Here is a 16,977-nt window from a genome sequence, read left to right on the forward strand (position 1 = left end):
ATTAAATGATAATAACGCTTTGTCCTGACAGCAGTTGGTAAATGACAGGCCAGCAGCCTGACACAGAAACAATCAGACAGATGTCGTGTGATCAGTGTGGAATCAGACACCGAGCCAGATTCACCCAGCCCTGCAGAGAGGTTCACATTTCCCTTCGCTGCTCCAACTCCATTTTTATTGAGCTGGCAAGGGATCAGATACACACCATGTACGCCTCACATTCACCCAGTCACACACATTCACACACACCGACGAAGCCGCTGAAAGTCACCCGCAGGTGGACCGGTGTGAAGTTCTGTCTTCGTGACATACTTGTGGCCTCCCCTGCTGGCGTACAACAGACTGACGGCCGGTGTTGGTGTGTGACTCATGCGTGACTTGTTTCAGCTTTCCCTCGACATGAGTCTCAGTGTCAAAAATTCTTCGCATCACTGTGCGACAGGAAAGAGAGACGTTTCAAAGTTGTTATCCGTGTTATCATCTGCACAAGCTTTAGCCATCCCTACGGCACACAGCGTCACTCGCTGCCTTCACACGCAGGTAAGTGGAGCTACAGTCACAGCTCGACTAGGCCATTTAACTGGACTACCGTCGTTGTCCCAGTACACAAGAACCACGGGAGAATCGATTAATTGACGGATGTCTGACCCCTGGTACGGTAGGTGGCGACATGCTCCCTTTCAGCTGGTTGCTACTGGATGAAAGACTGCTGCGGGAACTATGGATCATGTGCAGAATGCCTAGGCCAGTTCAGGGCCGACTGAAGCGTATACATGCCAGAGTAAATCCATCCTCAACCGCATCATCTAGGTGTTAGTCCAACTAACACGTTTACATGTATTCTAAAAGTCCAGTTTTAGGGCATCCGGGTGGCGTGGTGGTCTCTTCCGTTGCCTACCAATCACCGTGTTACCTCCGGCTTGGTCAGGTGTCCCTACAGACACAATTGGCCGTTTCTGTAGGTGGGAAGCTGGATGTTGGCATATGTCCTGGTCACTGCACTAGCGCCTCCTCTGGTCAGTCGGGGCGCCTGTTCGGGTGATCCTCCCACATGCTACGTCCCCCTGGTGAAACTCCTCACTGTCAGGTGGAAAGAAGCGGCTGGCAACTCCGCATGTATGGGAGGAGGCATGTGATAGTCTGCAGCCCTCCCCAGACCAGCAGAGGGGGTGGAGCAGTGACCGGGATGACTCAGAAGAGTGGGGTGATTGGACCGGTACAACTGGGGAGAAAAAGTGAGAAAAATCCAAAAAGTCCAGTTTTAGTCGGACTAACACTATAAGTCGACTTTTTCTAACATCATGTGACCGTAGTCACTGTGTTGCCATCTGACTCGGGCCTCTTGGCCTCAGCAAGCTCAAGGGAAACAGCGGAAGACGCCTTGAGGGAGGACTCCTGTGTAGACGTGGCTTCGGTAAAAAGGCTCTGCTGTCAGTGTAGTTTTCCTCTGAGGTCAGCGATGATAGCGGCTCTGGCACCTCCGGTGTACATGCCATATTTGTCTTTGTGCGTGGTATTGCGGTGGCGACTCAAGTTGAAATCCTTCTTGGCTGATTTTGTACAAGCACATCTGCATTTGTAGAATTGTCAATAGGAACACCTTCTCTCTGAAATCGCCCATGACTGGCTGAAGTCTCCCATCACGGGCTAGATTTTCTAGAGCTCGAATACAGAGCCAAGAAGAGGTGCAGGAGTCTGGTTTTCTCAGACCACTTGAATTACAACACGCTGAAAGGTTATTATGGAATTTTTCCCCAACGACAATACGGAAAAACTGCCTACCCAAGCTTTAAATAGAGGAAAACATGTCAGTTTCATTTTAACAAGACATTTTCAGACTTCTTTGCTCTTACATTTGTTCTACGACAGGTTGATCCTTCAAGTACCTCTGTAAAATGTGACCTCAGGTCTGAACAGTCTTCTGTAAAAAAGGACCAACATTTCTTTCCGCCACCTGTCATCTCTGTCGACGTATAATTAATGTATCATCGTACCAATGTCACAAGTCAGCGTGATTTTGATACCTGTCCTGATCGATAACACGTTTAAGTAATTACTGGACAAAACCGATGAATCGACCAAAATATCATTCACCAGTACTCTGCTGCTGCGGCGGCCTGACTGGTGCTAACGTCATGTAAGATGATGCTGGCTGTGCTGACAGTCCTGTTGACATGCTCCCTAATTATTATTATCATCATGTTGTTTTTTGGTTCTGTTGATGCCCCATGTCACTGTCATGCATGTAACAAACTTTCACAAGGATTAATAAAGCATTTATTTATTATTTCCTCATAGAGGTCTACTGCTAATTGCTTTGAATGAGGTGAGAAATCATTGCTACCATTAGCGGTGGCTGCTAACGCTGGCCTGAGGGTTGGTATTGATTCTCTCTTAGCCTGGAGACAGGAGCTGGTGTCGGTGTGATGGTTGATAAATTTGATAAAGGTTTGGTTTGGTAGGGTGTCCGGCTAGCATACTGGTCTATTCCGTTGCCTACCAACACAGGGATCACTGGTTCGAATCCCCATGTTATGGGTTCGTATTGATTGTCTCTTAGCACGGCGACAGGAACTGGTGTTGGTGTGATGGTTGATAAATTTGATAAAGGCCTGGTTTGGTAGGGTGTCCGGCTAGCATAGTGGTCTATTCCGTTGCCTACCAACACGGAGATCACCCGTTCAAATCCCCGTGTTACCTCCGGCTTGGTTGGGCGTCCCTACAGACACAATTGGCCGTGCCTGCGGGTGGGGATGTGTCCTGGTCGCTGCACTAGCACCTCCTCTGGCCGGTCGGGGCACCTGTTCAGGGGGGAGGGGGAACTGGAGGGAATAGCGTGATCTTCCCACATGCTACGCCCCCCTGGTGAAACTCCTCTCTGTCAGGTGAAAAGAAGAGGCTGGTGACTCCACATGTATCGGAGGAGGCAGGTGGTAGTCTGCAGCTCTTCCCGGATCGGCAGAGGGGGTGGAGCAGCGACCGGGACGGCTTGGAAGAGTGGGGTAATTGGCCAGGTGTAATTGGGGTGAAAAGGGGGGGGGTCTGGTTTGATTAATGTTTGGCGAGACAGGCATAACTAGCTTTCTGGTTTAATATGGCTGTCTCTCTGATGCTGAAGGACACATTATCAGAACCAGAATCAGAATCAGAATACTTTATTCATCCCCGAGGGGAACTCAGCCACTGACTTCAGAGAAAAACAAATGGAGTTACCTTACACTGAGTCTGGTCATGTTAATAAAACCTACATCTCAGTCAATGTATATTTACATGTCCTTACCTTGACGTGCCCTCTATCCACCTTCTCTACCTGACCAATGATGGGTCTTCTCTCAGAAATATGTGTGCCATTTAGAGAATGGGTGCCACTGCTCTGACCTTTGACCTTCTTACTATTGGTTACCTGTACTGTTGGCGATCTAGAAGCTGAAGCTAATTCTCGTGATATTCTACTTATAACAGCCTCTGCATGACACAGCCAGATGAATTATGTTGTGTAATGTGGTGAATTTCAATCCTATTTTCTGTCGTGTCATTCAACCTTTATCCCTGACAGGAGATGGAACGAAAAAAAAACCTGTCCTGCGAATTGTAGAGATAGAGAAGTGTAAGAGATGGAAAAAAACAAGTACAAGTTTTACATTCAGCAGCCCAAACAGGAGCCGGATCAAGTTTTTTCATCTGCTGTGTCCTAACCCGCCTTTTTCCCATTGGGTCATACTGGCTCAGACCCTCTTAAAAACAACAGAAGAGAAAAAAAAAAAAATCACACGACCGCTTTGTCATCTCCTCTCAGCTTCGTCCTGCCGGAAACCAAAGGCAACAGCGCCGGCACTGCCCTGGGCTAAAAATAGCCCCTGGCCATAAAAAGGGCAGTAAATCAACCCCTGAATACCAGCGGCTGGGAGGCTTGAGAGCCACAAGGCTGTCAAGAATTCCCTGTAAAAAATTCTCCAAACATCAGAGCCGAGAGCCACCGGGCCCTCACCGCAGGGTTTCCACAGCCGGGAGGTCAGCTCAGTTAGCTTACGACACAATGGCGGTCACTGTGGACAGTACATGATACCACAGGCCTTCAGTAGGGACACACCGCCGCTATCACTTTTTCACCGACAATACACATTCTCCATACAAATCACTTGTACCGGGCGTCCGGGTTGCATGGCGGTCCATTCCGTTGCCGACCAACACGGAAATCGCCAGTTCAAATCCCCGTGTTACCACCGGCTTGGTCGGGCGTCCCTACAGACACAATTGGCCATTACTGCAGGTGGGAAGCCGGATGTGGGTATGTGTCCTGGTCGCTACACTAGCGCCTCCTCTGGTCAGTCCAGGCACCTGTTCGGGGGGGGGGGGACTGGGGGGAATAGCGTAATCCTCCAACATGCTACGTCCCCCTGGTGAAACTCCTCACTGTCAGGTGAAAAGAAGCGGCTGGTGACTCCACATGTATCAGAGGAGGCATGTGGTAGTCTGCAGCCCTCCCCGGATTGGCAGAGCGGGTGGAGCAACGACTGGGATGGCTCAGAAGAGCGGGGTAATCGGCCAGTACATTTGGGGGGAAAAGGGGGGGGGACTTACTAAATTACTAAATTGCTAAACTAGTCACTCAAGGGACTTGCTAAATTGTCGCTAGGTGTGAATATGTCGGCCCTGAGATGGTCTGGCGGCCTGTCCAGGGTGTCTCCCCGCCTTCCGCTCAGTGACTGCTGAGATAGGCTCCAGCATCCCGCAACCCTGATTAGGATAAGCAGCTTGGAAAATGGATGGATGGATGGGACCTTCAACAGACGTGAAGCGGACAACCAAACTCAATGTTGATTTTTTTTTCTACAAGATTTCCTGGTTTAAAAAAAAACAGTTGGAATCCAAATCTCCCTGGATGTTTTCACTGTCAGCGAATCAAAGTGTTAGTGAAGGTTTCTGGTGTGACATTATAACTGATAAGCACATCAACTCGGATTTATCTGTATGTGTCCGACTGGCAGAATCTTGACGTAGATCTCAGCATATCATCTGGATCAGGAAAGTGTTAAAGACATCATCTGAAACGAGTCAGCCTCCTGTTTTTCTACTGGTCCAGGTACACCCTGTCCTCAAATAGACCATAGCGCAGGTCGGACCCTTGTTTTTCTTTGAGAGGGGATATCCTGTCTCCAAGTCCCCTGTCCTGATTACAGCGCTACCCGTCGCTGGCCGGGGGGGCGTTGGGATACAATGAACTTTCCATTTCCTTAATTCTTTAGCTGCTATACTGCCCCATTGTCCACTTTTGGGGGAAGCGGGGGGCGCAGGACCACGCAAACATGGAGTCTTTCTGGACTAATCTGAACTGATCCAATCTGATCTGACCTAATCTAATCTAAATTGATTTATTCAGAATCCAAATCCATTTTTATCTGCTCAGTCAGCGTCCAGGAATTTGACCTGATGCGTTGACCACTGGGACAACTGCAAGACAAATTTCCAGAAAAGGTAAACGGTAATTCAACTATAAGGTCAAAAGTAAATTACAAATAAGAGGAGCTAATATGTACATACAGTGTTCCCCTGCACATTACAGTTCTTAAGTGTGTAGAAATGAGTACAGGTCGATGAGAAACGTCACAAATTCTCCGCATACAAGAGGTAGAGAGAGACAGGTCTGCACCAGCAAAACCATATAGAAGCTACAAAAATAAAGACAATATGAGCCATAACTCATCTGTTGAATATGTTGAGTATATCAGGAGTGGTTGATTGTAATATACCAATGGAATGAAAAATAGTATTTCTACAGTGTATTTTCACATTATGTTAGTATTGCAGCAAATATCAGCTTGAACAAGATCTTAAGCAAATAACTTATTGTGAGCTGGACTGATCTTTGCCGATACAGTAGACTTCCGGCTGTCATAAGGTTATTTAGACAACATAAGAGCAAATCATCCACGAGACAAAAGGAAATCTGAAAGGTAATGTTAGACACAGATCAGTCTAGAAGCTCCTCCAGGATTTGTATGCCGTATGTTGCGGTCATTCCAGCTCCTGTACTGCTAGTTCTGTCTCATGAACGCAGTTCTGATACAGCGGAATGCAGTACCAATTACAATGCACTTCCTGCAATCTATATTCAGAGACAACTGTTTGATTGTTGATAACCGTCAACAAGAGAAAACTGAAATGGTATGGTCACATCTCGAGACGTTCCGGCCTTGCCAAGACCATCCTGGCAAGGCACAGTGAGGGGCGGGCGAAGACGAGGAAGACAGAAGAAGCGATGGCTATGTAACATCAGAGAGTGGACAGGCCTTGACTTTGCCAGCTTACAGAGGGCAGTTGAGGACAGACAGAGATGGCGAGGACTGGTTGCGGATTCAACAGCGGTGCCCCAATGACCTCTCGAGAGGTTACGGGATAGGTGAGGTGAGGTGATATTAGAGACATCCTGTTGGTGGTCATTAGGTCTTTTAGCTCTGTGTGCAGAAAGATACCTAACAACCAGAAATGTCTTACTTGGCAATGAAGTAGGTATTTATCTAGTTCAAGCATGTTAGCTCAGTGGTTTTCAAAGTGGGGGCCGGGGCACTAGGGGGCCTCAGCAAATTGGGGAGAAGATGAAGGAAAATGTTAAAAAATACTTTTAATACTCATTCATCCATCCATCCATCCATTATCCAAACCGCTTATCCCGCTCTCAGGGTTGCGGGGGTGCTGGAGCCTATCCCAGCAGTCACTGGGTGGCAGGCGGGGAGACACCCTGGACAGGCCGCCAGGCCATCACAGGGCAAATGAGCAGAAATGTAAACTATAGTGCATCCGGGTAGCATAGTGGTCTACTCCGCTGCCTACCAACATGGAGATCGCGGGTTTGAATCCCCGCGTTAACTCCGGCTTTGTCCGGCGTCCCTACAGACACAATTGGCCGTGTCTGCGGGTGGGAAGTCGGATGTAGGTGTGTTTCCTGGTCGCTGCACTCGCACCTCCTCTTGTCGGTCAGGGTGCCTGTTCAGGGGGGAGGGGGAACTGGGGGGAATAGCGTGATCCCCCCCATGCACTACGTCCCCCTGGTGAAACCCTTCACTGTCAGGTGAAGAGAAGCGGCTGGTGACTCCACATGTATCAGAGGAGTCATGTGGTAGTCTGCAGCCCTCCCTGGAACGGCAGAGGGTTTGGAGCCGTGACCGAGACAGCTCGGAAAATAGGGTAATAGGCCAAGTACAATTGGGGAGAAAAGGGGGGGGGGGTTTAAAAAAAACGATAGTGAGATTAAAAAAAGATTTCGTACTGAAAATAATGTCAAATTAATTATTATTATTATGTAGTAGAAGAAAACCACTTTATTGTCATTGTATTCTCACAACGAATGTGTTCTCTACATTTAACCCATTCTTTTGTATAGGAACAGTGGGCAGCTGCAGTTCTTCTTTCCATTGCGTTGCTCAGGGGCACAGGCAGGAGGATTAACCCTAACATGCATGTCTTTTCTTCTTATATGCATTATAGGTAATCCCCAGGTTATGAACGCCCGTACTTACGAACTGCCCTCTGTAAAGCCTATTATGTTACAACATCGAGTTGCACCTGAAACCAGACAGGGCAGCACCAACGGGCACATGATTAAGTATCACTGACAGCTCATTAGTGTCACTTCCCATTCTACTGACGAGTAAGGATGCAGGAGGGGCAGGATTGGAGGGGAAACTACAACGTCTACCTTGTCAAACGGCGGAGTCGAAGGGAAAACAAACAACCTCGTCCACGTTCAGATCGTTAATCACAACTCATCTTTTCAGATGTGCTTTTACTTATTCTTTTTATTTCCTCCCCCAATCGCACTTGTCCAATCACCCCGCTCTCCGAGCCGTCCCGGTCTCTGCCCCCCCCCCACTGCCGATCCGGGGAGGGCTGCAGACTACCACGTCTCCTTCGATACATGTGGAGTCACCAGCTGCTTCTTTTCACCTGACAGTGAGGAGTTTCACCAGGGGGACGTAGCACATGGGAGGATCACGCTATCCCCCCCAGTTCCCCCTCCCCCCCGAACAGGCACCCTGACCGACCAGAGGAGGCGCTAGTGCAGCGACCAGGACACATACCCACATCTGGCTTCCCACCCACAGACATGGCCAATTGTGTCTGTAGGGACGCCCGACCAAGCCGGAGGTAACATGGGGATTCGAACCGGCGATCCTGTGTTGGTAGGCAACGGAATAGACCGCCATGCCACCCAGACGCCAGTATTGCTTTTAATATGTGATTAATGTGTGTTTGATGTTTTTGTTGCGTTGATTTGATGTTAATTTTAATGTATAAAGTGTCTCAGTACTCTGAAAAGCGCTCTATAAATAAAATGTATTGCTATTATTATTAAATGAAAATTAATCAATCGTGCGGCACGATGGCACAGTGGTTAGCACGGTCGCCTCACAGCAAGAAGGTTCTGGGTTCGAGCCCCGGGGTAGTCCAACCTTAGGGGTCGTCCCGGGTCGTCCTCGGTGTGGAGTTTGCATGTTGTCCCCGTGTCTGCGTGGGTTTCCTGCGGGTGCTCCGGTTTCCTCCCACAGCCCAATGACGTGTAGGTCAGGTGACTCAGCTGTGGTAAATTGTCCCTTGGTGTGAATGTGTGTAACCCTAACCCATACGTACATACCATACATACAGACCATACATACAGACCATGGGTACAAACCATACATACAGGCCATACATACAGACCATACATACAGACCATGGGTACAAACCATACATACAGGCCATACGTACAGACCATACGTACACCATACATACAGACCATACGTACACCATACATACAGACCATGGGTACAAACCATACATACAGGCCATACGTACAGACCATACGTACACCATACATACAGATCATACATACAGACCATACGTACACCATACATACAGACCATACGTACACCATACATACAGGCCATACATACAGACCATACGTACACCATACGTACAGACCATACATAAAGACTATACACACAGACCATACATAGACTATACACACAAACCATACATAGACTTTTCACACAGACCATACGTACATGCCATTCATAGACCATACACACAGACCATACATACAGACCATACATACAGACCAAGGGTACAGACCATACATACAGACCATGGGTACAGACCATACATACAGACCATGGGTACAGACCATACATACAGACCATGCATACAGATCATACATACAGACCATGCATAGACTATACACACAGACCATACATAGACTATACACACAGACTATACACACAGACCATACATAGACCATACACAAACCATAGTACATAGGCCATACATAACAGACCATACATAGAGCCACCCTCAGCTTGCATTTTCTAGCTGGTGTCTAACACCTACACTTATTTTTGCTCTCATTCATACAAAAATTGAGATCTCATTCTTATATGAACAGATCTTATCAGATCATATATTCCTTATTGTGTATACAATACAGGACAACCCACGACCAGGTGGATTATTACCTCTGCTCCGCGTCGGGCAGCTGTGGATTATCCTGCTCACACCATGGTCACTTATCAGAGAATTAACAGCATTCACTTGTGTTTTGTTGAACTGTTTGGACTGAAGCAGAAGTTAGTCACTAAGCTAACTCTGAATGTTCAGTGTGCTTGCCACTGATTCAGCGTGTTGCCATGGTTACATAGAGACTGTTCTCTGTGACCATGGTATGAAGGATTTTAACACACTTGGTGTAGTAAGAGGTAAAGAATCCCCCGACACCCTATGCTTGGTGTTGGGTGATTCTTTACCTCCACATCGTATGTTAAAATTTTGCATTCTATATGTGTCCTATACATTTGCATATCCTGTGATTTTTTCTAGTTTTGACTATTTATCCTACCCATCTTTAGTTGTGTGTCATGTCTAAGCCTCACAGTGAGCGACACGCCAGGTCAAACTCCTGAACACACAGCAACTTCCCTGGCAAACAAGACACACTCAGATTCTCAAGTAACCACCAGACTAACAGAAGTAACTAGCAGACTAACAGAAGTAACTACCAGACTAACAGAAGTAACCACCAGACTAACAGAAGTAACTACCAGACTAACAGAAGTAACTAGCAGATTAACAGAAGTAACTAGCAGACTAACAGAAGTAACCACCAGACTAACAGAAGTAACTAGCAGACTAACAGAAGTAACTAGCAGACTAACAGAAGTAACTAGCAGACTAACAGAAGTAACTAGCAGACTAACAGAAGTAACTAGCAAACTAACAGAAGTAACTAGCAGACTAACAGAAATAACCACCAGACTAACAGAAGTAACTAGCAGACTAACAGAAGTAACCACCAAACTAACAGAAGTAACTAACAGAAGTAACCACCAGACTAACAGAAGTAACTAGCAGACTAACAGAAGTAACTAGCAGACTAACAGAAGGTGCTTTAACCTGCTGAGAAACATCCCAGACCACACGCCTGCTTCCTGCCTCAGAGCAGGATGCGCTGACCTTTGACGTTCTTTGAGGGTGCTTCAGCCAGAGTTCAGCCGTGGTTTCTGCTGGCAGGCTGGTGCACACAGCAGACATGCACCCTGAAACCTGCGTGTCTGAACACAATCATGTCCAACCGTCTGCACTCACACAACACACACAGGAAACACACCATCTGATGGGTTCTACTGGACTCTACTTGCACACCCGATGTTACTTATTTCCCTCTTCAGCCACTAAACACCTGAGGCCACAGGATGACGGTCACATTTTACACAGACGCTTTAAGGATCGACCTGCTGTAGAACAAAGATGTCTGAACATCCATCCATTATCCAAGCAGATTATCCTGCTCTCAGGGTTGCGGGGATGTTGGAGCCTATCCCAGCAGTCACTGGGCGGGCAGCGGGGAGACACCCTGGACAGGCCACCAGGCCATGTGATATGTTTTCTCCATCTAAGGTGAAGTCATTTGTGTTCATCTCTTTCAGTGAATGCAGACACTTGGAAACAGAGTTTAGGAATAAAGCAGGCCAGGTAGGAATAAAGCAGGCCACCTGGGAATAAACCAGGCCAGGTAGGAATAAAGCAGGCCAGGTAGGAATGAAGCAGGACAGGTAGGAATAAAGCAGGCCAGGTAGGAATAAAGCAGGCCAGGTAGGAATAAACCAGGCCAGGTAGGAATAAATCAGGACAGGCAGGAATAAACCAGGCCAGGTAGGAATGAAGCAGGACAGGCAGTAATAAACCCGGCCATGTAGGAATGAAGCAGGACAGGCAGGAATAAACCAGGCCAGGTATGAATAAATCAGGACAGGCAGGAATAAACCAGGCCAGGTAGGAATGAAGCAGGACAGGCAGGAATAAACCAGGCCAGGTAGGAATAAAGCAGGCCAGGCAGGAATAAACCAGGCCAGGTAGGAATGAAGCAGGACAGGTAGGAATAAACCAGGCAAGGTAGGGATAAACCAGGCCAGGTAGGAATGAAGCAGGCCAGGTAGGAATAAACCAGGCCAGGTAGGAATGAAGCAGGCCAGGTAGGAATGAAGCAGGACAGGCAGTAATAAACCAGGCCATGTAGGAATTAAGCAGGACAAGTAGGAATAAAGCAGTATTTTATACACATCTGCATCACAGACACAGAAGAATAATAGATCAACTATTCATGGATAGTTGAAGATTGATAGAATAATAGATAAACTACACTACTGGAAACTAAGACACACATGATGGGATTTAAATGAAAAGTATTTCTATTAGCTGAAAGGACAGTGGGAATCAACAGTTACCTGAAAAAATGTCAACATCCTGTGTTATTACTGGGACATGTACTGGGTGTTGTGATGCTCGTCAGGGCCACAGCTTCAGTCACACAACACACGTAATCACAGCAGACCACACACCAACATTGTACGTCTGACAACACAATCATCTGAAAAATTCATCAATATTGAAGTACACCATCTCATCTGAAATGCCACATAGTGTCCAGGATAGTGGATCAGGACGCTTACATAGCTGAGAGATGAGAGTCTATAAGATAAATCCCTTCCTCCATCCACCGTGTATCATGAAGATTAACACCCCGCAATCACAATATTTATCCAAATAATCAGGATTATCCTTTTTTTTACCCAGAATCCCACAGGCCTACTGCCAGAAGCCCGGTGCACTGGAAACCACTGTAGCACACACACACACACACACACCTGTCATGACATCCCTTCATAACATGCCAACTGATAAACCATCGCCCGTGGCGCCACTAACAGGATATTGTTTGTCAGTGGAAAACCATTTAGTCGTTATGCAATAGTTACGTACTGATAAAGAGGATGACCGAGGTAACATTATTTACCAGTTTAACGGGCGTGTGCGTGCAGGGGCTGTGCTCCACATGCAGCAACAACCCCCAGCTGCTGTGTGACACCGGCCGCCGTGGTCTACTATCAGATTATTTTTTTAATGGGGCATCAGTCAATGAGATTAAAGGTAAAGACGTATGTTCCCTCTGCTGCGGCTCTAAGCCGTCTTAATTTCCTGGATGATGACCGCCGGCCCGGTCCACGGCCACAGGTTTAAACCCCCTGCACTGCGCCCGCGCCCCGGTCAGCTTTAATGTGCTTACACAATAGGCTTTCTCCGGCTAATGTCAACGCTTTGCACTAAATCTAGCTACCCCGCTTCAGCCCCACCACGACGTGTCACGGAAAGTCTTGGTGGGGCGGGGGGGGGGGGTCAGGACACGGATTTTACTTTGTGTTGAAATCCGGCAATTGTTTGTCTCGACTCACCAGATGGACAGTGTGAACACACCGGACAGCCCTGCGGCCTGCACGAATCCAACAGGTTTCACGCTGCCGACTTCACCAACCGGCTGACGGACCGGACCAGAAAGCAGCGCAGACTGTTTTCATCCTCCGACCGCAGCACGCGTCATTCTGCAGAACTGACGGTCTGCCGGTGCTGGGTAAATTACAAATAGCTTTTCACAGCCGATTACAGTCGCCATGTGCCGGCTACCTGCAGAAGTGCCTTGTGGATGTAGACTGAATTACCAAGGCGTGCAGCAGCATTTGGCTGGGTGTCGTCTTCCACTCCAAACATTAATATTCAAACACACAAGAGATAAACCACCAGTCTTCTCCAAGTTCCCTCCCAGTGTGTCCTCCCCACATGCCAGTTCACATCAGCCTAAAAACAAAATGATAATAAACTGCTTCAAGCCTTTTCCATCATCATTTAAGAGTCACAGAAAGGCTTGCTCCACATTTTGTCGGGACGCTCTGGCTCTGACCTTTGACCTTACTGGCGGTTCGCTGTAATGTTGCCGATCCAGGAAATCTCATGAAATCTCATTCTACTGTTTGTTCTCATGACGTCACTCTGGAGCACTGCCTCAGCCAACTGACCAAAATACAAGCATAACCAAGCTACCTCGAATTACAAAGAAAAAAGCCGCACGGCTGTGCTGTTACGCCTGGATGTTTTCTGCGAGTGCTCACAAAAGCAGTCTGGGAAACAAACGCTCATTGTTTAAGTTGTGACATCTTTATTTGAGGCGTCTGGGTTCTGGATGGCAGTGACTGGGGCCGCTGCCAGGACCGAAGTCTTGCTGGGTGAGATCACTCCCAGAAACAAGCTGCTTACATCACAGTCCTACCGCGTCCCGTCATCCAGGCCCGGACAGGGAGGGAGGGAGGGAGGGAGGGGGAGGGAGGGGGGTGAGAGCAAACATCCGGACCGTTTTGTGTTTTGCAGATGACAGGAGCTAGTGCATCCGTCCTCTGGACCGCCGGCACCACGGCCCGCCAGCAACACCGGATAGCCCAAGCTCCCGCCTCACCCAAGATCACTCCACCCAACACCACCATTTAAACGTTATCATCCGAGGCTACCTTCACCTCCATGTCCAGTGACGCTCTCGTTTATCTGGCTAACATCAGCACGGTACACATAGACCAGGTTCCAGTACTTTGTGGCCCTCTAAATGATGAAGCAACCAAAACCTTTGAGTCTAACATCTGAGTGAAGGGTGCGGATTCACAAAAGCTCATACAAGCAGGACATTCACCCCATTTCAATGCTTCGCTCTCTTCCAACCATGCTCCAACCATGCACCAACCGTGCACCAACCATGCTCCAACCATGCACCAACCATGCTCCAACCATGCTCCAACCCTGCACCAACCATGCTCCAACCATGCACCAACTCTGCTCCAACCCTGCTCCAACCCTGCACCAACCATGGACCAACCATGCACCAACCATGCTCCAACCAAGCACCAACCATGCTCCAACCGTGCTCCAACCATGGACCAACCGTGCTCCAACCATGGTTGGACCTGACCAGCCCCATTTCCACCCCAAGCAAAAAAAGGAAAAAAGTAGATGCTTATTTTGTGTTAGTTGTCACATGGCATGACAATAACGCGTCATGACAACCTGGCTGGTCACCCCTCAGCTTTCCTGTCAGTCTCACAAACGGACCTGACAGCCACAGACCCCGACTCCGTCTCCAGACTTGTCCTTATCCCAACACAGCGGTGTGTAGCGGTGATGGGAGGACATGGTGGGAGAACACCACCTCCAACTGGCCTCTAACCCTGTCACGGCCACACAGGGGGACTTCAGCACATCCTGTCCCCGCGTCCCCTTCACTGTCCTGCCGTATAAAGTGAATAATACCTCCAGATATGAAGAACAAATGCCCCCCCACCTCCCTCCCTCCCGAATAACACAAAATATACTGCCCCTCACTCAACACGTCCTGCGGACTCCACTCATCTCCACCCAGACCTCAGCAAAGAGGAACCCCCTCCTCCGCACCTCGCGCTCGCGGCGTGCCGCTGAGTGACGGCTGGTTGTGTGTGGACGAGAGCGGTCCAACCACACGAGCCTGCCCGGCGGAGGAGCCTCTGACCCCGGCCTGGCCCCGGCCTGGCCCCGGCTCCTCCGCCGGGCAGGCTCGCCTCTCTCTCCCGCGGAGACCAGCCGGCTGGAAACACGCAGAGCGCCCGGCGCTTCAACTTGTAGAAGAGGACTTCTAGTTTCTCGTGATCTCTCTTACCGTAGACCCGGACCCAGCCCTGCTGCTGGCACAGAGAGTCGGCCAGGATCCGCTCCACCAGCGGGTCCACGTCGCCCGCCGCCGAGTCGGTCTCCATGTTTGGAAAATCCTCCAATCCGGCTAGCAGGAGCCCCGAGTCCGAGTTGACGAGCGCTGGACTAGTTCCGGTGGTTTACCGGTCGGTTAGGAACTTGAGACCCGCTTTCGGGTCCGCCACGGGGACTTGGGCGGTGTTACTCGCTAGCCGACGGCTCGCAGCGTCGGTCCCGGACCGCCGAGCCCCGACGCTTCTCTCTCATTCCTCACTTTCTCAACGTTAAATGCGCCACCTCCCAACGGCGAAGCCGGACCTCCTCTTCTTCCAGCCCCCCGGGAGGTGGGGGGGAGGTGGGGGGCAGCTCGGCTGAAGTGCCGCGGGTAAATCCTCGGCGTTTGGCCGGACTTGCCCCCGCCGCGTGCGGGTCGGATGCGTCGGTGTTCTCACTCCGCGAAGCCGCGACCGTTTATCCCCCCCCCGCCGGCCGCGCGCGCGCACCCTGCCCCGGGCCGGGAGCGCGGGGCAGGGTGCGCGCGCGCGGCCGGCGGCGGGGTTGGGTGGGGGCTGAAAGTCAGCTCTGATTTCCGCCTGCGGACACCGCGGCTATGAAAGTAACCTTCCGCGGAGACGTACCTGAGGAACGAGCACGTCGCGGAAGGAAAGGTGACTAGAAACAAGAACGTGTCGTGTATGTGCAACAGCCCAGCCGGCGAGGGCGCACAAGCCAGGGCACTCTCACTGCCGGTCCCAAGCCCCAATAAATGTGGGGGGGGGGGGGCGTCAGGAAGGGCATCCGACGTAAAACCTGTGCCAAATCAAATATGCAGATCATAAATCAGATTTCCGTAACAGATCAGTCGAGGCCCGGGTTACCAACGAGCCAGCGGCGTGTTGGTGGAAGCTACGCTACTGTTGGGCACAGGACAGGGAGAGGGGGGAAGACATGTCCAGACGCAGCAGGAGAGGAGGAAGGGTAGGCATGTGGAGGTGAGAGTTGGAACTTTGAATGTTGGCACTATGACTGGTAAAGGGAGAGAGCTGGCTGACATGATGGAAAGAAGAAAGGTAGGTATACTGTGTGTGCAAGAGACCAGGTGGAAGGGGAGTAAGGCCAGGAGTATCGGAGGTGGGTTCAAACTCTTCTACCATGGTGCGGATGGGAGGAGAAATGGGGTAGGGGTAATTCTGAAGGAAGAGTATGTCAAGAGTGTGGTGGAGGTGAAGAGAGTGTCAGACAGAGTGATGAGTATGAAGCTGGAAATTGAAGGTTTATTGCTGAATGTTATCAGCACATATGCTCCGCAAGTTGGGTGTGAGATGGATGAAAAAGAAGAATTCTGGAGTGAGTTGGATGACATGGTGGAGAGGGTACCCAAGGAGGAGAGAGTGGTGATTGGAGCGGACTTCAATGGGCTTGTTGGTGAAGGAAACAGGTGATGAGGAGGTGATGGGCAGGTATAGAGTCAAGAAGAGAAACGTGGAAGGACAGGTGGTGGTGGATTTTGTGAAAGGATGGAAATGGCTGTGGTGAATACATATTTCAAGAAGAGGGAGGAACACAGGGTGACGTACAAGAGTGGAGGAAAGTGCACACAGGTGGACTATATCTTATGTAGAAGGCGCCATCTAAAAGGGATTGGAGACTGCACGGTGGTGACAGGGGAGAACGTAGCTAGGCAGCATCGGATGGTGGTCTGTAGGATGACTTTGGAGACCAAGAAGAGGAAGCGAGTGAAGACACAGCCGAAGATCAAATGGTGGAAGTTGAAGAAGGAAGACTGTTGTGTGGAGTTCAGGCAGGAGGTAAGACAGGCACTGGGTGGTAGTGAAGAGTTGCCAGATGGCTGGACAACCACTGCAGAAATAGTGAGGGAGACACCTAGGAAGGTACTTGGTGTGTCTTCAG

The 16,977-nt window shown here is 49.5% G+C and overlaps 1 protein-coding gene across 3 annotated transcripts in view; it reads right to left on the reverse strand.

Annotated features, from left to right (window-relative positions):
* rasal2 (RAS protein activator like 2) overlaps positions 1 to 15,540 on the reverse strand; it is a 162,737-nt gene extending 147,197 nt beyond the window's left edge. For all 3 annotated transcript variants that reach the window (XM_056293999.1, XM_056294000.1, XM_056293997.1), the window contains exon 1: positions 15,035 to 15,540. In XM_056293999.1, coding sequence (XP_056149974.1) covers positions 15,035 to 15,131 — 97 coding nt within the window. In that variant the 5' untranslated portion in view covers positions 15,132 to 15,540. The remainder of the gene's footprint in view (positions 1 to 15,034) is intronic.
* Between the last annotated feature and the right edge of the window lie 1,437 nt (positions 15,541 to 16,977).

Source organism: Lampris incognitus, chromosome 14 (genome assembly GCF_029633865.1).
Source record: "Lampris incognitus isolate fLamInc1 chromosome 14, fLamInc1.hap2, whole genome shotgun sequence".
Taxonomy (NCBI): domain Eukaryota; kingdom Metazoa; phylum Chordata; class Actinopteri; order Lampriformes; family Lampridae; genus Lampris; species Lampris incognitus.